Raw genomic sequence first — 24,978 nt, forward strand, 5'->3', positions numbered from 1 at the left:
GTAACAGCATGCATTAGCACATTACAGAAAATAAACACACTGCTATTACTCAGGTAACAGCATGCATTAGCACAATACAGACAATAGCACACTGGTAGTACTCAGGTAAAAGCATGCATTACCATATTACAGACAATAACACACTGCCAGTACTGAGGTAACAGCATGCATTAGGATTTTATAGACAATAACCCACTGCTAGTACTCAGGTAACAACATGCACTAGCAAATTACAGACAATAACACACTGATAGTACTCAGGTAACAGCATGCATTAGCATATTACAGACAATAACACACTGCTAGTACTGAGGTAACAGCATGCATTAGGATTTTATAGACAGTAACCCACTGCTAGTACTCAGGGAACAGCATGCATTAGCACATTACAGACAATAGCACACTGCTAGGGGCGCGATCCGATATCGATCGCAGTTTGCGGCGCAAGCGAGGGAACCGGCGTCGCCCGCAGTTTCAGCTCGCAACTCGAGCTATCCCATATAGGTCGCCGTCAGATGCTAACGTGCCGTAAGTCTCACAAACCAGCGATGTCCAGAAATCTGCGTAAGTACAAATTTCTGGCGTCGCCAGTGACTTGCGCCACGTTAGAATCTGCCGGCGCCTATAAAACCTGACTAAAGTCTAAAACACCCGCACTGTCTAACACGCCTCCCTAACATAGCCCGCACTGTCTAACACGCCTCCCTAACATAGCCCGCACTGTCTAACACGCCTCCCTAACATAGCCCGCACTGTCTAACACGCCTCCCTAACATAGCCCGCACTGTCTAACCCTCTATCCGCTATCCCCCCTCACTAGCCTAACAATAAAATGCTATTAACCCCTAAACCGCCGCTCCTTTACCCCGCCGCAACCTAATAAAATTATTAACCCCTAAACCGCCGCTCCCGTACCCCGCCGCCAGCTATATTATATCTATAACCCCCTAAAGTGAGCCCCTAACACCGCCGCCATCTCTATTAAAATGATTAACCCCTAATTTAATCTACCTACCCTGCCGCCAGCTATATTATCTATATTAACCCTAAGTATATTATAGTTAATATAGGTATTACATTATATATATTAACTATATTAACCCTAATTATATTAGGGTTAATATAGTTAATATAGTTACTATAGTATTTATATTAACTATATTAACTCTATCTAACCCTAACACCCCTAACTAAATTTATATTAAATTAATCTAATTAATTTATAAACTAAAATATTCCTATTTAAATCTAAATACTTACCTATAAAATAAACCCTAAGATAGCTACAATATAATTAATAATTACATTATAGCTATGTTAGGGTTAATATTTATTTTACAGGTAAATAGTTAATTATTTTAACTAGGTATAATAGATATTAAATAGTTATTAACTATTTAATATCTACCTAGTTAAAATAATTACCCAATTACCTGTAAAATAAATCCTAACCTAAGTTACAAATACACCTACACTATCAATAAATTTAATAAACTACTAACATCTATCTAAAAATACAATTAAATTAACTAAACTAAATTACAAAAAAAAACAAACACTAAATTACAAAAAATAAAAAAAAGATTACAAGATTTTTAAGCTAATTACACCTATTCTAAGCCCCCTAATAAAATAATAAACCCCCAAAATAACAAAAATTCCCTGCCCTATTCTAAATTAAACAAATTTTACCTGACCAGCCCTTAAAAGGGCCTTTTGTGGGGCATGCCCCAAAGAATTCAGCTCTTTTGCATTCAACAAATACAATCACCCCCCCCATTACAACCCACCACCCACATACCCCTATTCTAAACCCACCCAAACCCCCCTTAAAAAATCCTAACACTACCCCCCTGAAGATCTCCCTACCTTGTCTTCACCACACCGGGCCGAACTCCTGATCCGATCCGGGCGATGTCGTCCTCCAAGCGGCAAAGAAGAATTCTTCCTCCGGCGACGTCTTCCTCCAAGCGGCAGCAAAGTCTTCATTCTTCCGGCGGCATCTTCAATCTTCTTTCTTCGCTCCGCCGCCACGGAGCATCCATCCCGGCCGACTGCTAAACTTGGAATGAGGTACCTTTAAATGACGTCATCCAAGATGGCGTCCGCCGAATTCCGATTGGCTGATAGGATTCTATCAGCCAATCGGAATTAAGTTAAAAAAATCTGATTGGCTGATTGAATCAGCCAATCAGATTCAAGTTCAATCCGATTGGCTGATCCAATCAGCCAATCAGATTGAGCTCGCATTCTATTGGCTGTTCCGATCAGCCAGTTCGGCCCGGTGTGGTGAAGACAAGGTAGGGAGATCTTCAGGGGGGTAGTGTTAGGATTTTTTAAGGGGGGTTTGGGTGGGTTTAGAATAGGGGTATGTGGGTGGTGGGTTGTAATGGGGGGGGGGGGTGATTGTATTTGTTGAATGCAAAAGAGCTGAATTCTTTGGGGCATGCCCCACAAAAGGCCCTTTTAAGGGCTGGTAAGGTAAAGAGCTTTGAAATTTGTTTAATTTAGAATAGGGCAGGGAATTTTTGTTATTTTGGGGGTTTATTATTTTATTAGGGGGCTTAGAATAGGTGTAATTAGCTTAAAAATCTTGTAATCTTTTTTTTATTTTTTGTAATTTAGTGTTTGGTTTTTTTTTGTAATTTAGTTTAGTTAATTTAATTGTATTTTTAGATAGATGTTAGTAGTTTATTAAATTTATTGATAGTGTAGGTGTATTTGTAACTTAGGTTAGGATTTATTTTACAGGTAATTGGGTAATTATTTTAACTAGGTAGATATTAAATAGTTAATAACTATTTAATATCTATTATACCTAGTTAAAATAATTAACTATTTACCTGTAAAATAAATATTAACCCTAACATAGCTATAATGTAATTATTAATTATATTGTAGCTATCTTAGGGTTTATTTTATAGGTAAGTATTTAGATTTAAATAGGAATATTTTAGTTTATAAATTAATTAGATTAATTTAATATAAATTTAGTTAGGGGTGTTAGGGTTAGATAGAGTTAATATAGTTAATATAAATACTATAGTAACTATATTAACTATATTAACCCTAATATAATTAGGGTTAATATAGTTAATATATATAATGTAATAACTATATTAACTATAATATACTTAGGGTTAATATAGATAACATAGCTGGCGGCGGGGTAGGTAGATTAAATTAGGGGTTAATAATTTTTATATAGGTGGCGGCGGTGTAAGGGGTCAGATTACGGGATAGATAAGGTAGATGGCGGCGGTTTTAGGGGCTCACAGTAGGGGGTTAGTTTATGTAGATGGCGGCGGGGTCCGGGAGCGGCGTTTTAGGGGGTAATAACTTTATTAGGGATTTGGGGGGGGGGGGGGGGATCGCGGTTGACAGGGAGATAGACATTGCGCATGCGTTAGGTGTTAGGTTTATTTTAGAAGATCGCGGTTGACAGGTAGATAGACATTGCGCATGCGTTAGGTGTTAGGTTTATTTTAGAAGATCGCGGTTGACAGGTAGATAGACATTGCGCATGCGTTAGGTGTTAGGTTTATTTTAGCAGCTAGTTTAGGGAGTTACGGGGCTCCAATAGTCAGCGTAAGGCTTCTTACGGCTGCTTTTTGTGGCGAGGTGAAAATGGAGTAAGTTTTCTCCATTTTCACCACGTAAGTCCTTACGCTGCATATTGGATACCAAACTGCGCGGGTTTGGTATACCTGCCTATGGCCCAAAAAACTGCGGGCGACGGCAGAAATATACGCGCGTAACTTCTAGCTTACGCCGTATATAGGATACCAAATCCGCGCAATTATTGGCGTCGCCGGCTTTTGCGGGCGACGCTTTATATCGGATCGACCCCTAGTACTTAGGTAACAGCATGCATTAGCATATTACAGACAATAACACACTGCTAGTACTCAGGTAACAGCATGCATTAGCATATTACAGACAATAACACACTGCTAGTACTCAGGTAACAGCATGCATTAGCACATTACAGACAATAGCACACTGCTAGTACTCAGGTAACAGCATGCATTAGTACATTACAGACAATAACACACTGCTAGTACTCAGGTAACAACATGCATTAGCACATTACAGACAATAACATACTGCTAGTACTCAGGTAACAGTGTGCATTAGCACATTACAGACAATAAACACACTGCTAGTACTCAGGTAAAAGCATGCTTTAGCACATTACAGACAATAACACACTGCTAGTACTCAGGTAGCAGCATGCATTAGCACATTACAGACAATAACACACTGCTAGTACTCAGGTAACAGCATGTATTAGCATATTACAGACAATAACACACTGCTAGTACTAAGGTAACAGCAAGCATTAGCACATTACAGACAATAACACACTGCTAGTACTCAGTTAACAGCATGCATTTGCACATTACAGACAATAACACACTGCTAGTACTCAGGTAACAGCATGCATTAGCACATTACAGACAATAACACACTGCTAGTACTCAGGTAACAGCATGCATTAGCACATTACATACAATGACACACTGCTAGTACTCAAGTAACAGCGTGCATTAGCACATTACATACAATAACATACTGATAGTACTCAGGTAACAGCATGCATTAGCACATTACAGACAATAACACACTGCTAGTACTAAGGTAACAGCAAGCATTAGAACATTACAGACAATAACACACTGCTAGTATACAGGTAACAGTATGCATTAGCATATTATAGACAATAGCACACTGCTATTACTCAGGTAACAGCATGCATTAGCACATTACAGACAATAACACACTGCTAGTACTCAGGAAACAGCATGCATTAGCACATTACAGTCAATAGCACACTGCTAGTACTCAGGTAACAGCATGCATTAGCACATTACAGACAATAACACACTGCTAGTACTCAGGTAACAGCATTCATTAGCACATTACATACAATGACACACTGCTAGTACTCAAGTAACAGCGTGCATTAGCACATTACAGACAATAACACACTGCTAGTACTCAGGTAACAGCATGCATTAGCACATTACAGACAATAACACACTGCTAGTACTCAGGTAACAGCATGCATTAGCACATTACAGACAATAACACACTGCTAGTACTCAGGAAACAGCATGCATTAACACATTACATACAATGACACACTGCTAGTACTCAAGTAACAGCGTGCATTAGCACATTACATACAATAACATACTGATAGTACTCAGGTAACAAGATGCATTTGCATATTACAGACAATAGCACACTGCTAGTACTCACGTAACAGCATGCATTAGCATATTACAGACAATAACACACTGCTAGTACTCAGGTAACAGCATGCATTAGCACATTACAGACAATAGAACACTGCTAGTACTCAGGTAACAGCATGCATTAGCACATAACAGACAATAACACACTGCTAGTACTCAGGTAACAGCATGCATTAGCATATTACAGAGAATAACTTACTGCTAGTACTCAGGTAACAGCATGCATTAGCATATTACAGACAATAATACACTGCTAGTACTCAGGTAACAGTGTGCATTAGCACAATACAGACAATAACATACTGCTAGTACTCAGGTAACAGCATGCATTAGCATATTACAGACAATAACACACTGCTAGTACTCAGCTAACAGCATGCATTAGCATATTATAGACAAACACACTGCTAGTACTCAGGTAACAGCATGCATTAGCACATTACAGACAATAACACATTGCTAGTACTCAGGTAACAGCATGCATTAGCATATTACAGACAATAACACATTGCTAGTACTCAGGTAACAGCATGCATTAGTACATTACAGACAATAACATACTGCTAGTACTCAGGACACAGCATGCATTAGCACATTACAGACAATAAATTCACTGCTATTACTCAGGCAACAGCATGCATTAGCACATTACAGACAATAACTTACTGCTAATACTCAGGTAACAACATGCTTTAGCACATTACAGACAGTAACACACTACTAGTACAAAGGTAACAGCATGCATTAGCACATTACAGACAATAACGCACTGCTAGTACTCAGGTAACAGCATGCATTAGCACATTACAGACAATAACACACTGCTAGTACAAAGGTAACAGCATGCATTAGCACATTACAGACAATAAACACACTGCTATTACTCAGGTAACAGCATGCATTAGCACATTACAGACAATAGCACACTGCTAGTACTCAGGTAACAGCATGCATTAGCACATTACAGACAATAACACACTGATAGTACTCAGGTAACAGCATGCATTAGCGTATTACAGACAATAACAAACTGCCAGTTCTGAGGTAACAGCATGCATTAGGATTTTATAGACAATAATACACTGCTAGTACTCAGGTAACAACATGCATTAGCACATTACAGACAATACCATACTGCTAACACTCAGTTAACAGCATGCATTAACATATTACAGACAATAACATACTGCTAGTACTCAGGTAACAGCATGCATTAGCACATTACTCAGGTAACAGCATGCTTTAGCATATTACAGACAATAACACACTGCTAGTACTCAGGTAACAGCATGCCTTAGTACATTACATACAATAACACACTGCTAGTACTCAGGTAACAGCATGCATTAGCACGTTACTCAGTTAACAGTATGCATTTGCATATTACAGACAATAACACACTGCTATTACTCAGGTAACAGCATGCTTTAGTACATTACAGACAATAACACACTACCAGTACTCAGGTAACATCATGCATTAGTACATTACAGACAATAACACACTGCTAGTACTCAGGTAACAGCATGCATTAGCACATTACAGACAATAGCACACTGCTAGTACTCAGGTAACAGCATGCATTAGCACATTACAGACAATAAACACACTGTTATTACTTAGGTAACAGCATGCATTAGCACATTACAGACAATAGCACATTGCTAGTACTCAGGTAACAGCATGCATTAGCACATTACAGACAATAACACATTGATAGTACTCAGGTAACAGCATACATTAGCATATTACAGACAATAACACGCTGCCAGTACTGAGGTAACAGCATGCATTAGGATTTTATAGACAATAACACACTGCTAGTACTCAGGTAACAACATGCATTAGCACATTACAGACAATAACATACTGCTAGGGTTGCCACCTGTCCCTTAAAATACAGAACACTTATAAGTTACACATGCTGCAGTGTGGGCAGGCAGGAATATAAATAGTGCTGTCTAGAAACACAATAAATGTTCCTCCCTGCACACCATGCAGCATGAGTAACTCATAAGTGTCCAGGAAAACATGGCTGAGGTGGCAACCCTAATATGATACTGCTTATACTCAGTTAACAACATGCATTAACATATTACAGACAATAACACACTGCTAGTACTAAGGTAACAGCATGCATTAGCACATTACAGACAATAGCACACTGCTGATAATCAGGTAACAGCATGCATTAGCACATTACAGTAAATAGCACACTGCTAGTACTCAGGTAACAGCATGCATTAGCACATTACAGACAATAGCACACTGCTAGTATTCAGGTAACAGCATGCATTAGCACATTACAGACAATAACACACTGCTAGTACTCAGGTAACAGCATGCATTAGCACATTACAGACAATAACACACTGCTAGTACTCAGGTAACAGCATGCATTAGCACATTACAGACAATAGCACACTGCTAGTATTCAGGTAACAGCATGCATTAGCACATTACAGACAATAGCACACTGCTAGTACTAAGGTAACAGCATGCATTAGCACATTACAGACAATAGCACACTGCTGATAATCAGGTAACAGCATGCATTAGCACATTACAGTAAATAGCACACTGCTAGTACTCAGGTAACAGCATGCATTAGCACATTACAGACAATAGCACACTGCTAGTATTCAGGTAACAGCATACATTAGCACATTACAGACAATAACACACTGCTAGTACTCAGGTAACAGCATGCATTAGCACATTACAGACAATAACACACTGCTAGTACTCAGGTAACAGCATGCATTAGCACATTACAGACAATAGCACACTGCTAGTATTCAGGTAACAGCATGCATTAGCACATTACAGACAATAACACACTGCTAGTACTCAGGAAACAGCATGCATTAGCTTATTACAGACAATAACAAACTGCTAGTACTCAGGTAACAGCATGCATTAGCACATTACAGACAATAACACACTGCTAGTACTCAGGTAACAGCATGCATTAGCACATTACAGACAATAAAATACTGCTAGTACTCAGGTAACAGTATGCATTAGCACATTACAGACAATAGCACACTGCTAGTATTCAGGTAACAGCATGCATTAGCACATTACAGACAATAACACACTGCTAGTACTCAGGTAACAGCATGCATTAGCACATTACAGACAATAACACACTGCTAGTACTCAGGTAACAGCATGCATTAGCACATTACAGACAATAACACACTGCTAGTACTAAGGTAACAGCATGCATTAGCACATTACAGACAATAACACAATGCTAGTACTCAGGTAACAGCATGCATTAGCACATTACAGACAATAGTACACTGCTAGTACTCAGGTAACCAGTGGCGTCACTAGGGGGGTGCGGGCTGCACCTGGGTGACACCCTCCAGGGGGTGACACCAAAAAAATTTTTTTTTTTTTTTTTTTTTCTTTTAAATTTTATTGAAATTCAAAGAAATACAATGTTGGGATGTATAGATTTTTTTATTAGAGGGGCTGGCATTTGTGAACATTGGTGGGACTGGGGAAGTTGTAGACACACAATTTTTTTGCCCCTTGAGCCAGTGCTGCAATTTCAACAAATAGTTTTCCCGGCTGCTTTTGCTTGTTTGTACTTTGCTTCTCCCCTGCCCAATTTCTCTATGAATGTTGTGGGCATGTCGTGGGGCTTGCAAAGTTGCGCTGCTAGCCTAAACCTGCCTGCCTATCTGTGCTCACTGCTCAGTGACATGTGGAGCAGTGGAGTCACTCACTGCTGTGCTGTCTCTCTAAACGGGAACTGGCAAATCATGAGGGGGATACCTGGCACCTGACCGCATGACTGTTTGACACTGTCTTTAAAGTGAAGGAGCCACGTATGATGCCCACCAGACCATTACGGTTACGGTACACTAAGTGCACACTGAACAGGTAGGAGGGCGGGCGGGGTCTGGGGGTGGGCAGAGTGCAGAGGTGATTGGCCATAAGAAGCGGTAGGCACGGGGCCCAGGGCTGTGCACTGACAGACTTGGAACAGAGTCAGAGAGCAGAATTTTCATAGTTTGCGCGCCTAAACCTTTTCTTTAGTGATTTATTTTAGAGTGCTCTGTTTATCTTTCATTTGATGCTCTGCTGAGCCAGGGAGCAGCTCTAGGCATGAGCTTTATAATTAATGCAGTGCAGTTTACATATTTTGTATGTGTGTGTCTGAGTTTTTGTGTGTCTCAGTGTTTTTGTGTGTGTGATTTTGTGTGTGTGTCTGAGTCTGTTTCCGAGTGTTTGTGTGTGCATCTGAGTATGTTTTTAAGTGTGTCTGAGTGTTTGTATGTTTGTGTGCCTGTGTTTTTGTGTGTGTCTGCTTTCTGGGGGGGGTGACACCATAACTTACCGCACCGGGTGACACCAACCCTAGTGACGCCACTGCAGGTAACAGCATGCATTAGCACATTACAGACAATAACATACTGATAGTACTCAGGTAACAGCATGCATTAGCATATTACAGACAATAACACACTGATAGTACTCAGGAAACAGCATGCATTAGCATATTACAGACAATAACACACTGATAGTACTCAGGAAACAGCATGCATTAGCACATTACAGACAATAACACACTGATAGTACTCAGGAAACAGCATTCATTAGCACATTACAGACAATAACACACTGATAGTACTCAGGAAACAGCATGCATTAGCATATTACAGACAATAACACACTGATAGTACTCAGGAAACAGCATGCATTAGCATATTACAGACAATAACACACTGATAGTACTCAGGAAACAGCATGCATTAGCACATTACAGACAATAACACACTGATAGTACTCAGGTAACAGCATGCATTAGCACATTACAGACAATATCATGCAGCTAGTACTCAGGTAACAGCATGCATTAGCACATTACATACAATAACATACTGCTAGTACTCAGGTAACAGCATGCATTAGCACATTACAGACAATAACGCACTGCTAGTACTCAGGTAACAGCATGCATTAGCACATTACATACAATAACACACTGCTAGTACTCAGGTAACAGCATGCATTAGCATATTACAGACAATAACACACTGCCAGTACTCAGGTAACAGCATGCATTAGCATATTACAGACAATAACACACTGCCAGTACTCAGGTAACAGCATGCATTAGCACATTACAGACAATATCACGCAGCTAGTACTCAGGTAACAGCATGCATTAGCATATTACATACAATAACATACTGCTAGTACTCAGGTAACAGCATGCATTAGCACATTACAGACAATAACGCACTGCTAGTACTCAGGTAACAGCATGCATTAGCACATTACATACAATAACACACTGCTAGTACTAAGGTAACAGCATGAATTAGCACATTACAGACAATACCACACTGCTGATACTCAGGTAACAGGATGCATTAGCACATTACAGACAATAACACACTGCTAATACTACGGTAACAGCATGCATTAGCACATTACATACAATAACACACTGCTAGTACCTGGGTAACAGCATGCTTTAATACATTACAGACAATTACACACTGCTAGTACTCAGGTAACAGCATGCATTAGCGCATTACTGACAATAAAATACTGCTAGTACTCAGGTAACAGCATGCATTAGTACATTACATACAATGACAAACTGCTAGTACTCAGGTAACAGCATGCATTAGCACGTTACTCAGGTAACAGCATGCATTAGCATATTACAGACAATAACACACTGCTAGTACTCGGGTAACAGCATGCCTTAGTACATTACATACAATAACACACAGCTAGTACTCAGGTAACAGCAAGCATTAGCACGTTACTCAGGTAACAGCATGCATTAGCATATTACAGACAATAACACACTGCTAGTACTCAGGTAACAGCATGCCTTAGTACATTACATACAATAACACACAGCTAGTACTCAGGTAACAGCATGCATTAGCACGTTACTCAGGTAACAGTATGCATTAGCATATTACAGACAATAACACACTGCTAGTACTCGGGTAACAGCATGCATTAGCACATTACTGACAATAACACACTGCTAGTATTCAGGTAACAGCATGCATTAGCGCATTACTGACAATAAAATACTGCTAGTACTCAGGTAACAGCATGCATTAGCACATTACAGACAATAACATACTGCTAGTACTCAGGTAACAGCATGCCTTAGTACATTACATACAATGACAAACTGCTAGTACTCAGGTAACAGCATGCATTAGCACGTTACTCAGGTAACAGCATGCATTAGCATATTACAGACAATAACACACTGCTAGTACTCAGGTAACAGCATGCCTTAGTACATTACATACAATAACACACAGCTAGTACTCAGGTAACAGCATGCATTAGCATGTTACTCAGGTAACAGCATGCTTTAGTACATTACAGACAATAACACACTACCAGTACTCAGGTAACATCATGCTTTAGTACATTACAGACAATAACACACTGCTAATACTCAGGTAACAGCATGCATTAGCATATTACAGACAATAGCAAACTGCTAGTACTCAGGTAACAGCATGCTTTAGGATTTTACAGACAATAACACACTGCTAGTACTTAGGTAACAGCATGCATTAGCTTATTACAAAAAATAACACACTGCTAGTACTCAGGTAACAGCATGCATTAGCTTATTACAAAAAATAACACACTGCTAGTACTCAGGTAACAGCATGCATTGGCATATTATAGACAATAACACACTGCTAGTATTCAGGTAACAGCATGCATTAGCATATTATAGACAATAAGACACTGCTAGTACTCAGGTAACAGCATGCATTAGCACATTACAGACAATAACACACTGACAGTATTAAGGTAACAGCATGCATTAGCACATTACAAACAATAAGACACTGCTAGTACTCAGGTAACAGCATGCATTAGTACATTACAAAAAATAAGACACTGCTAGTACTCAGGTAACAGCATGCATTGGCATATTATAGACAATAACACACTGCTAGTACTCATTGTCTATAATATGCTAATGCATGCTGTTACCTGAGTACTATCAGTATGTTATTGTCTATAATATGCTAATGCATGCTGTTACCTAACACACTGATAGTACTCAGGTAACAGCATGCATTAGCATATTATAGACAATAACACACTGATAGTACTCAGGTAACAGCATGCATTAACACATTACAGACAATAAACACACTGCTATTACTCAGGAAACAGCATGCATTAGCACATTACAAACAATAACAAACTGCTAGTACTCAGGTAACAGCATGCATTGGCATATTATAGACAATAACACACTGCTAGTACTCAGGTAACAGCATGCATTAGCACATTACAGACAATAACACACTGACAGTACTAAGGTAACAGCATGCATTAGTACATTACAAAAAATAAGACACTGCTAGTACTCAGGTAACAGCATGCATTGGCATATTATAGACAATAACACACTGCTAGTACTCATTGTCTATAATATGCTAATGCATGCTGTTACCTGAGTACTATCAGTGTGTTATTGTCTATAATATGCTAATGCATGCTGTTACCTAACACACTGATAGTACTCAGGTAACAGCATGCATTAGCACTTTACAGACAATAACACACTGCTAGTACTCAGGTAACAGCATGCATTAGCACGTTACTCAGGTAACAGCATGCATTAGCATATTACAGACAATAACACACTGCTAGTACTCAGGTAACAGCATGCCTTAGTACATTACATACAATAACACACTGCTAGTACTCAGGTAACAGCATGCATTAGCATGTTACTCAGGTAACAGTATGCATTAGCATGTTACAGACAATAACACACTGCTAGTACTCAGGTAACAGCATGCTTTAGTACATTACAGACAATAAAAAACTACCAGTACTCAGGTAACATCATGCATTGGTAAATTACAGACAATAACACACTGCTAGTATTCAGGTAACAGCATGCATTAGCACATTACACACAATAGCACACTGCTAGTACTCAGGTAACAGCATGCATTAGCACATTACAGACAATAACACACTGCTATTACTCAGGTAACAGTGTGCATTAGCACATTACAGACAATAACACACTGCTAGTACTCAGGTAACAGTGTGCATTAGCATATTACAGACAATAACACACTGCCAGTACTGAGGTAACAGCATGCATTAGGATTTTATAGACAATAACACACTGCTAGTACTCAGGTAACAGCATGCGTTAGTACATTACAGACAATAACACACTGCTAGTACTAAGGTAACAGCATGCATTAGCACATTACATACAATAACACACTGCTAGTACTAAGGTAACAGCATGAATTAGCACATTACAGACAATAGCACACTGCTGATACTCAGGTAACAGCATGCATTAGCACATTACAGACAATAGCACACTGCTAATACTAAGGTAACAGCATGCATTAGCACATTACAGACAATAACACACTGCTAGTACCTGGGTAACAGCATGCTCTAGTACATTACAGACAATAACACACTGCTAGTACTCAGGTAACAGCATGCATTAGATTATTTTATTAGAGGCTGGCATTTGTGAACATTAGTGGTACTGGGGAAGTTGTAGACACACAATTTTTTTGCCCCTTGAGCCAGTGCTTCAATTTCAACAAATAGTTTTCCCGGCTGCTTTTGCTTGTTTGTACTTTGGTCCTCCCCTGCCCAATTTCACTATGAATGTTGTGGGTGTGCCGTGGGGCTTGTAAAGTTGTGCTGCTAGCCTAAACCTGCCTGCCTATCTGTGCTCACTGCTCAGTGACATGCGGCCCAGGGCTGTGCACTGACAGACTTGGATCAGAGTCAGAGAGCAGAATTTTCATAGTTTGCGCGCCTAAACCTTTTCTTTAGTGATTTATTTTAGAGTGCTCTGTTTATCTTTCATTTGATATTCTGCTGAGCCAGGGAGCAGCTCTAGGCATGAGCTTTATAATTAATGCAGTGCAGTTTACATATTTTGTATGTGTGTGTCTGAGTTTTTGAGTGTGTCAGTGTTTTTTGTGTGTGTGTTTTTGTGTGTGTGTCTGAGTGTGTTTCCGAGTGTTTGTGTCTGAGTATGTTTTTAAGTGTGTCTGAGTGTTTGTATGTGTGTTTGCCTGTGTTTTTGTGTGTGTCTGCTTTCTGGGGGGGGGGGGGTGACACCATGACTTACCACACCGCTTGACACCAACCCTAGTGACGCCACTGGTGATAGATACTTCCTACTGATGCTCATTGATTGATAGATAATTCCTACTAATGCTCATTGTCTGATAGATAATTCCTACTAATGTTCATTGGCTGAAAGATACTTCCTACTAATGCTCATTGGCTGATAGATACTTCCTAATAATGCTCATTGGCTGTTAGATAATTACTACTAATGCTCATTGGCTGATAGATAATTCCTACTAATGCTCATTGTCTGAAAGATACTTCCTACTAATGCTCATTGGCTGATAGATACTTCCTAATAATGCTCTTTGGCTGTTAGATAATTACTACTAATGCTCATTGGCTGATAGATAATTCCTACTAATGCTCATTGGCTGATAGGTAATTCCTTCTAATGCTCATTGGCTGATAGATAATTCCTACTATTCTCATTGACTGATAGATAACTCCTACTATTCTCATTGGCTTGGAAAACTTATAGCCTCCTTTGGATTCTAGTACCACTTATATGCTGATGATACCCAAATCTATCTTTCCTCTCCTGGTATCTCTCCCTCTTTACTCAACCAGATTTCCAACTGCCTCTCTGCAATTTACTCTTAAATGTATTCACACTACCTCCAACTTAATCAGTCCAAAACTGAGCTGCTTCTTATTCCCCCCTCTTCGAGACATCCAACACCTGACATTTCTCTGACGGTTGGAGACTGTATTCTCAACACCTCACCCCAGGTCCGCTCTCTTGGGGTCACACTAGACTCAGAACTCACATTCAACCCACATATACAAGCACTTACCAAATCCTGCCGTTCACACCTACGCAACATTTCCAGAATTTGTCCTTTCCTTACTCAAAAAACTACAAAAATATTTACTCATTTCGCCACGCATTGATTATTGCAATCTACTCCGAAATGGCCTTCCAAAACACTGCCTCTCCGCCCTCCAGTTTATTATGAATGCTTCTGCTAGACTCATCCACCAGTGTCGCCGACCTACATCAGCTGCTCCGCTCTGCCAGTCTCTACACTGGCTCCCCATACACTCCAGAATACATTTTAAAGTATTAACCCTAACTTACAAAGCACTCAACAGTCTAATTCTCAACTATATTTCCTCTCTCGTCGTGAAATATTCCCCATCCCCTCCTCTTTGATCAACCTCTGACCTACGTCTCTCCACTCCTGTTATCTCTACGTACCACTCCCTCCTCCAAGACTTTGCACGTGCTGCTCCTGTCCTCTGGAACTCTCTACCCCGCTCCATAAGACTGTCTCCATCCTTGTATAGAATCAGACACTCCTTGAAAACCCATCTATTCAGAGAGACTTACCATCTCTCCTCCATCCCTTATCTGAACCAAACTAATACATGAACTGCCTGACTCACTGCTGCAACTACAAACGATGTAACAAGCTACCCCAACCTTATGTGTCTGCACCCTAAACCTATAGACTTTGAGCTCTCCGGAGCAGGGCCCTCTTTCTCCTGTACTAGATTTGTTTAGTTTTGTTATGTTTTGTATTTTATCACAAATCCTTGTCAGTGTATACCCCTATCATTGTACCCAGCGCTACGGGATCTGGTGGCGCTATACAAATAAATGATAATAATAATAATTGGCTGATAGATAATTCCTACTATTCTCTTTGACTTTCTGTGAATGTTCATTTTGTCAATAAGCATCAAGCAATAAACATTAGTAAGAATTGCACAACAGACTCTGGTATATTAGTTTAATATAAAGTTAAACAGCTTTTACTTCATATTTCTTTTAGTCTGATTTTAAGTTTTACCTAATACTCTTATGAATAAGTGCTATTAATTCAGTTTTTATATTGTACTTACAATACACTTTTTAAACTGCTACTTTTATGTAGCACTATACTGTATGCCTCTCCAGGGATGTTAAAGCAAATTTTCCCATTCAGGATACTGAGATAATGTTTTTTTTTTTCAACCCGTCCTGAGCAGAGAGGTTTAGATAATCGGGCAGGTGATGAGACTGTTAACTATCATTTATCATTTTCATTTATTATCCTCTTCTCTTATTTTGGCAGAGAACCACTTAAAAGGAAATCTTTGGCCAGTGAGTGTGCAAATCAGGGCATCACAAACCCGGGATCCAAAAGAGACACTCACTATTGCGCTGTGTGCAGCGACTATGCATCTGGATATCATTATGGGGTCTGGTCTTGTGAAGGCTGCAAAGCTTTCTTCAAGAGGAGCATTCAAGGTTTGTCATGAATGTGTTTTCCCTTGTGCCTGTTACAGCCAAGTCATTGGGGTAAATTTATTAACCTGTGAATGGCCCTTGCGGTTTAGGTTCGCTGATTCAAGCTTGCAGCTACAATTTATAAAGAAGCGGTCTTAAGACTGTTGTTGCGAACCTCTCTGCCATCTCAGAATTGATGGACTCCAGAATGATCCAACTAAATAACAGGGGGGCGGCATTACATACGCGACTACTGGTGCAATGATAAAGGCGCAGCAGATGCTTCCCACACCTTATAGTCCTGGGTGTATACTTGCAAACCTTGTCCGTCTATACAATGATAAATCTGCCCTATTGTATTACTGGAATACATTGAGAAGCTGCATCATATTTAATTACATACTTCTTATATGTTGGGTATAATTGTATGTTTTATGGTGAATGCTCTATTTAAATGATTAAAATAAAAATCTAATTAGAATGTACTAAGATGAATAGGCAAGGCAATGCACTAAATAGAAGACCTTATGTTCCTTTAACTTAATAAATAAAATGTATGTGCCACAACTATAGCTGGTTAAGCAAGATTAAGGGCCTGAATATCACAAACCCACCATAAAGAGAAATCCCACGAAATATTTGGGGTCTTTTTCCAGTATTGCAATGTACGTGTCTCCTTCACACCCATAACAATATATAGCTGCATAAACAGCTCTCAAGCTAAATTTGCCTCTAAAATTCTTTGATGGACCTCACAGTAGTGAAAAGACTTCATAGATACTCTCACCAGAGCTAGACCTTAAGATCATCAGTGACTAGATAAAATAAAATCCATTTGTGACACTCATATCTAGCAGAAAAAAACTCACCACAACAACACAAACTTGAAAATTGTGGGGGTTAAGAATATTTGTCCCCACCCCTTTTCATATGTGTGAGCTACGAGTCACTCTTTATTGTAATCAGAACAAACCAATCAAATGAAAAAACTCCCTCTGTTACAGTCCACACACATGCAAAAGAGAATACTTCAAAACAAGAAACTATTGCAAGATGAGAAATGTTGCAGGTAAAATATGGTATTTATGAATTCCGCATGCTGTGCCTAAGTGTAGGTTAATAAGCCCACACCCTCATTTACATCTGTGAGACTCGTTCTGTCCTGCACTAGGGTCGGCTCTAAGGGGGGCATTGGGGGGCAATGCCCACCCAAATGGAATGCTGTGCCCCCCCAAGGCAAAAAAAGTGATTTAAATTTTTTAATTTTTTTTACATTTTAAAAGTGACGGAACGTCCAGGGTCCCAAATGTCGCATAAACCATTTGCAGCCACTGGACCCTGGAGATCTGCCACTTAGGAGGGCCCAGCTAATCTCTTTACTCTCCTCTATTTACAACCAGATAACAAATAAAGTTGCATTTCCCTGCTGGTTCTCTCACAGTTAACCTAAGACTTGCACTGCCCCTCCTCCTGCTAGCCCAAGGAGCTGAAGTGAGATGATGACATCATCAGACGTCTGCAGGAAGTGCTGGGAGAAACTAATAGTCAGTGAGAGGGAAGGCAGAAGTAGTTTTGTGAAAACACAGCCGTATAACCAATGTGTGTGTGAGAGTAGTATCCCTTCCCTAGTGTGCTTTATATCCTGGCAGCCACAGATAAAGAAGCAAATTGGGAATTCCTTGGTTTCCCCACTGCAGGTCACACAAAACAAGTGTGCATTGTGCCTGCTTTATCTGCAGTGATCAGTGTAAAATGTGTGTCATATTATAGGTGCTCAAATACACACACTTCAAATGTAGCTGTGGGACAATGAGTGAAATAGCCTTATGTTTATTATATGCATGTTTCAAAACATCTATTTGTCCCCAAGGTTGTTTTATATATATATATATATATATGTATATATATATATATATATTATATACACATATACACATACATACACACACTGTGTGTATATTTATATATTGTTTGTGTGTGTATATACATATATATATATGCTCGCACTGATTACACACCTTTCTCAGGCTGGAATCTTACCTGTCAAAACCTACAAAGCACCCGCTGCCTACCTCCTGAGTGCCAGATAAAAAGTGTGGTGACATCTTTTTGAAGTGGTTAATTTTCTGCTGGAAGGGTGTACACACTGTCTGAAGAGAGAGCAGGAGGCTGAACGCAGAAAGGGGTCTGGATTGCCTTTTCCAAAGTGGATAATCATTTTGTGTCATGTCCATACCTCATAAAGTTGAGGTTATAACATGTGAGTGTTCATTTGTCACTGCATCACATTATATATAAGAAATATCTTGACATACTACACCAGGAGGCCTTTTTTTGCTGTGCGCCCTTCCCTCTTCTGTTTTAGATATATATATGTGTGTATATACATATATACTGTGTGTATGTGTGTGTGTGTATATATATATATATATATATATATGTGTGTGTGTGTATATGTATGTGTGTGTGTGTGTGTGTATATATATATATATATATATATATATATATATATATATATCTGGTAAATGTAACTGCTGCGGCACTGCCAGACATCTTATAAATGTAACCCCTATACTCCTTGAGATATGACACATGTAACCGCTGCACTTCCAGAAATATAAACAAATCTAACTCCTGCACAGCCAGAGATCTGATAAATGTAACCCCTGGACTGCCACAGTAGGTCTGCTCTTATTTTAACTCTCATACATGCTTTTTAAATGCGTGCCCCCTCGTGAAAAAAAAAATGCCCCCCATTTCATTCATTCTGGAGCCGACCCTGTCCTGCGCTTTACCGTAACAAAAAAGGCATATTTTACATTCACAAATATTTACATAACCAGGTTTGCAAGTGTGTTTCTGGAATGTTACAATTGTAATTATTGAGGAAGCTTGTCCTATAGAGGCCCAACCGTGAGCGTCATCAGACATAGTATATACTGGATGGCCCAAACGTGGGTCTAAAGAACAAAATACGGCTTCTTTACAGTTTCTGCAACCATCTGGGATGAGTGTACACTGTTACAATACTGTGATACTTGTCTTGTTTTTAAGTTTCTAAGTGTCATTCTTTTGCATCGTGTTAGCAAATAAATCAAGATAAATTTTATCTTTGAGTTGTGGGTTGTGCTTTTCCCCTTTTGCTTTTTACAGTAATTATTGTTTTACTGTGTTGCTTGTAGTTTCCCACTAATGAAAAGACAGGTAATGGGATATGAAGCCCAAAACACATAGGGGCCTATTTATTAAATGCCTGCCCGACTTGATCCGATCAGCGCAAAATGCTCTCCGCATTCAGCATTGCACCAGCAGCTCTTGTGAACTGCTGGTGCAATGCCGCCCCCTGCAGATTTGCGGCCAATCTGCCACTAGCAGGGGGTGTCAATCAACCTGATCATATTCGATCGGGTTGATTTCATGTGATCTCTCTCTGCCTCTTCAGAGCAGGCGGACAGGTTATGGAGTAGCGGTCTTTAGAAACACGGCCCTTCAATCTCCATACGGAGGTTGATAAATGGGCCCCATAGAGAATCCAATTTTAAACATCTTTCCAATTTGCTTCTATTATCTAATTTGCTTCATTCTCTTGGTATCCTTGGTTGAAGAAGCAGCAATGCTCTACTGGTAGCTAGCTGGATTTACTGGGTGAGCCAATAACATGAGGCATATGCAGCCACCAATCAACAGCTACTGGGGCCGATTTATTAATATATGTAGCATATCATGTCCGCCGCACATCGATAAATGCATACGCTGTCCGCATTTATCATTGCACAAGCAGTTCTTGTTAACTGCTTGTGCAATGCCGCCCCCTGCAGATGGGGTTGTCAATCAGCCAGATCATTTAGGATCGGGCGGATTGATGTCCGCAGCCTCTGAGCAGGCGGTCAGGTTATGGAGATGCTTAATAATTCGGCCCACTGAGTCTACCTAAGTATCCTTCCTTTTCAACAAAGGATACTAAGAAAACAAAACAAATTAGATAATAGAAATAAATTGGAAAGTTGTTTAAAATCACAAGATCTGTCTGAATCATGAAAGAAAATAATTGTGCTTCATGTCCCTTTAATGCATTTTAAATACAGGGCACATCCAGCGTCTATGAATGTAGCCCAATATCAAATGCCTGAGAGCATTTAAATGACAAAGTTTCAGTTAATATAAATAAACGCTATAAACAGTATTTTCAGCATTCATATAATACAGAAGAAAAATATTCTGGGCCAGATTACAAGTGGACCGTTATTTAACACTCCCACTCGAGCGTTAACTGCGCTATATAAGTCCACCTTTTTGCGTGCGTCGGGTTGTGCTCGTATTATTAATTGAAACTAAACTGTTTGTGCTCGAGGAGCTAGCCGAACTTAGAATATTGCACACGCGATAATGTAAAAAAAAAACTTACACCCTACCTATGCGCAAACCCGATCTCAAATTCTCAAGTGCGCTAACCCGAGATGAAAATATCAATATTTTACATTCCAATGTTCACATAGAAGAATATGTTTTATTTATTCATAAATTTATATTTCTACATATATATGATGATATTTCAGTACAATATATATCCATACCTATATATATATATATATATTGTATGCAAAAGTTTAGGCACCCCTGACAATTTCCATAATTTTCATTTATAAATTATTTGGTGTCTGGATCAGCAATTTCATTTTAATTTATGAAATAACTGAAGGACACAGTAATATTTCAGTAGTGAAATGAGGTTTATTGGATTAACAGAAAATGTGCAATATGCATCAAAACAAAATTAGACAGGTGCATAAATTTGGGCACCCCAATAGAAATATTGCATCAATATTTAGTAGGGCCTCCTTTAGCAGAAATAACAGCCTCTAAACACTTCCTATAGCCTGTAATGAGTGTCTGAATTCTGGATGAAGGTGTTTTGGACCATTCCTCCTTGCAAAACATCTCCAGTTCAGTTAGGTTTGATGGTTGCCGAGCATGGACAGCCCGCTTCAAATCACCCCACAGATTTTCAATGATATTCAGGTCTGGGGACTGGGGTGGCCATTCCAGAACATTGTATTTGTTCCTCTGCATAAATGCTAGAGTAGATTTTGAGCAGTGTTTTGGTTCGTTGTCTTGCTGAAATATCCAGCTCCCCGCGTAACTTCAACTTTGTGACTGATTCCTCAAAATTATTCTCAAGCATCTGCTGATATTAAGTGGTATCCATGCGACCCTCAACTTTAACAAGATTCCCAGTACCGGTACTCAGTGGCCACACAGCCCCACAGCATGATGAAACATCCACCAAATTTTACTGTGGGTAGCAAGTGTTTGTCTTGGAATGCTGTGTTCTTTTGCCGCCATGCATAACGCCCCTTGTTATGACCAAATAACTAAAACGTTGTTTCATCAGTCCACAGCACCTTCTTCCAAAATGAAGCTGGCTTGTCCAAATGTGCATTTGCATACCTCAAGCGACTCTGTTTGTGGCGTGTGTGCAGAAAAGGCTTCTTCCGCATCACTCTCCCATACATCTTCTCCTTGTGCAAAGTGCGCTGAATTGTTGAACGATGCACAGTGACACCATCTGCAGCAAAAAGATGTTGTAGCTTTATATTTGGGGGGGATGGTTGTGTGGGTTTTACTGTTGGGGGGGTTGTTTGTATTTTTTTTTACAGGTAAAAGAGCTGATTTCTTTGGGGGCAATGCCCCGCAAAAGATACTTTTAAGGGCTATTGGTAGTTTAGTTTAGGTTAGGGGTTTTTTTTTATTTGTGGGGGGGCTTTTTTATTTTGCTAGGGCTATTAGATTATGTGTATTTAGTTTAAATATCTGATAATTTTTTTTATTTTGTGTAATTTAGTGGTTTTTTTTTGTAATTTAGGTAATTGCATTTAATTTATGTAATTTATTTAATTGTTGTGTAATGTTAGGTGTTAGTGTAACTCAGGTTAGGTTTTATTTAACAGGTAAATTTGTATTTATTTTAGCTAGGTAGCTAGTAAATAGTTAATAACTATTTAATAACTATTCTACCTAGTTAAAATAAATACAAACTTGCCTATAAAATAAAAAATAAACCCTAAGCTAGCTACAATGTAAATATTAGTTATATTGTAGCTAGCTTAGGGTTTATTTTATAGGTAAGTATTTAGTTTAAAATAGGAATTATTTAGGTAATGATAGCAATTTTTATTTAGATTTATTTGAATTATATTTAAGTTAGGGGGTGTTAGGGTTAGACTTAGGTTAAGGGGTTATTAAATGTAGTATAGTGGTGGCGACGTTGGGGGCGGCAGATTAGGGTTTAATAAATGTAGGTAGGTGGCGGCGATGTTAGGGACGGCAGATTAAGGGTTAATAATATTTAACTAGTGTTTGCGATGCGGGAGTGTGGTGGTTTAGTTGTTAATATGTTTATTATAGTGGGGGCGGCAGATTAGGGGTTAATAAGTGTAGGTAGGTTGCGGCGACATTGGGGGCGGGAGATTAGGAGTTAATAAGTATAATGTAGGTGTCGGCGATGTCCGGAGCAGCAGATTAGGGGTTAATAAATATAATGTAGGTGTCGGCTATGTCGGGGGCAGCAGATTAGGGGTTAATAAGTATAATGTAGGTGTTGGCGATGTCGGGGGCGGCAGATTAGGGGTTAATAAATATAATGTAGGTGTTGGCGATGTCGGGGGCGGCAGATTAGGGGTTAATAAGTATAATGTAGGTGTCGGCGATGTCGGGGGCGGCAGATTAGGGGTTAAGTATAAAATTAAGGTTAATAAGTGTAAGATTAGGGGTGTTTATACTCGGGGTTCATGTTAGGGTGTTAGATGTAAACATAAATTTAGTTTCCCCATAAGAATCAATGGGGCTGCATTACGGAGCTTTACGCTGCTTTATTGCAGGTGTTAGACTTTTTTCAGCCGAGAGCAACGTACAACCAGCTCACCGCCAACTTAAGCAGCGCTGGTATTGGAGTGCGGTATAGAGCACAATTTTGCTCTACGGTCACTTCTTGCCAAATAACGCAGAGTTTAGGAAAACCTGTAATACCAGCGCTGTAGGTAAGGTAACAATAACGTGCAAGTTAGCACCGCACCCCTCATAACGCAAAACTCTAGCCGATAGTGTTTTTTATTTTTTGTAACTTGGTGTTTTTTATTTTTTGTAACTTGGTGTTTTTTATTTTTTGTAACTTAATGTTTTTATTTTAATTCTAAAGGTTAGTTTTAATTTATTATAAGATAGGGATGAGGTAATTTTAATGTAAAGTTAGCGGGTTGTTAGGTTTAGGGGTTAATAGCTTAATTTAGTTTATGGCGATGTGGGGGGCTGGCGATCTAAGGGTTAATGGGTTTAGTTAATGGTAGTGATGTGGGAGGCCAGGGGTTTAGGGGTTAATAATTTTATTACAGTTGTGGCGGGGTCAGGGAGCGGCGGGATAGGGGTTAATAACTTTAAGTAGATGGCAGGGTGGCAGATTAGGGGTGTTTAGACTCAGGGCTTATGTTAGGGTGTTAGGTGTAAACGTAATTTGTTTTCTACCATAGAAATCAATGGGATATCTGGCAGCATCGAACATAAGCTTTCGCTGCTTTCAGACTCCCATTGACTCCTATGGCATCCGCGGCCTCCAGGGTGGCGGATTGAAAACCAGGTACGCTGGGCCGGAATAGTGGCGAGCGTACCTGTTAGAAATTTGTTAACTTGCAAAAGGTGTCAGATAGTGCCGAATTTGTATTCGGAACATCTGTAAATTTGACATAAGCATCTTTCTGTGTCGGATTGAGACCGGCGGATCGTATGTTACGTCACAGATTTCAACTTTTGCCGGTCTGTAGGCTTTGATAACTAGGTTGAATCAAGCTCGGCAAATTAATTATGCTGCGGAATTCCGGCGTATTTGCGGTTGACGGCTTGATAAATAGGCCTCATTATGGGCTCACCAAACCGATTGTGTGTTCCAATTAATCAGTGCTAGGTAGTTACAGGTATTCAAATCAACAAAATGACAAGGGCGCCCAAATTTATGCACCTGTCTAATTTCGTTTGGATGCATATTGCACATTTTCTGTTAATCCAATAAACCTCATTTCACTACTGAAATATTACTGTGTCCTTCAGTTATTTCATAAATTATCCAAACACCCAATTATTTATAAATGAAAATCATGGTGCCAGGGGTGCCTAAACTTTTCCATACAACTGTATATAGGAATATCTATTTATAATACATAAAACATATTCTGCTATGTGTAGAACATTGGAATGTAAAATATTTACAGTAAATACACAGTATAACACTTTATTAAATTTGAATATTGCATAAATATGATTTCTTTCATGTAATTGGCAAGAGTCCATGAGCTAGTGACG

At 39.3% G+C, this 24,978-nt stretch overlaps 1 protein-coding gene across 1 annotated transcript in view; it reads left to right on the plus strand.

The window, feature by feature from the left end:
- Positions 1 to 24,978, plus strand: part of ESR2 (estrogen receptor 2) — a 242,199-nt gene that overhangs the window by 19,059 nt on the left and 198,162 nt on the right. The window contains exon 2 of the mRNA XM_053704477.1: positions 16,475 to 16,650. Within this exon, the coding sequence (XP_053560452.1) occupies positions 16,475 to 16,650 (176 nt within the window). The remainder of the gene's footprint in view (positions 1 to 16,474; positions 16,651 to 24,978) is intronic.

Source organism: Bombina bombina, chromosome 1 (genome assembly GCF_027579735.1).
Source record: "Bombina bombina isolate aBomBom1 chromosome 1, aBomBom1.pri, whole genome shotgun sequence".
Lineage (NCBI taxonomy): Eukaryota > Metazoa > Chordata > Amphibia > Anura > Bombinatoridae > Bombina > Bombina bombina.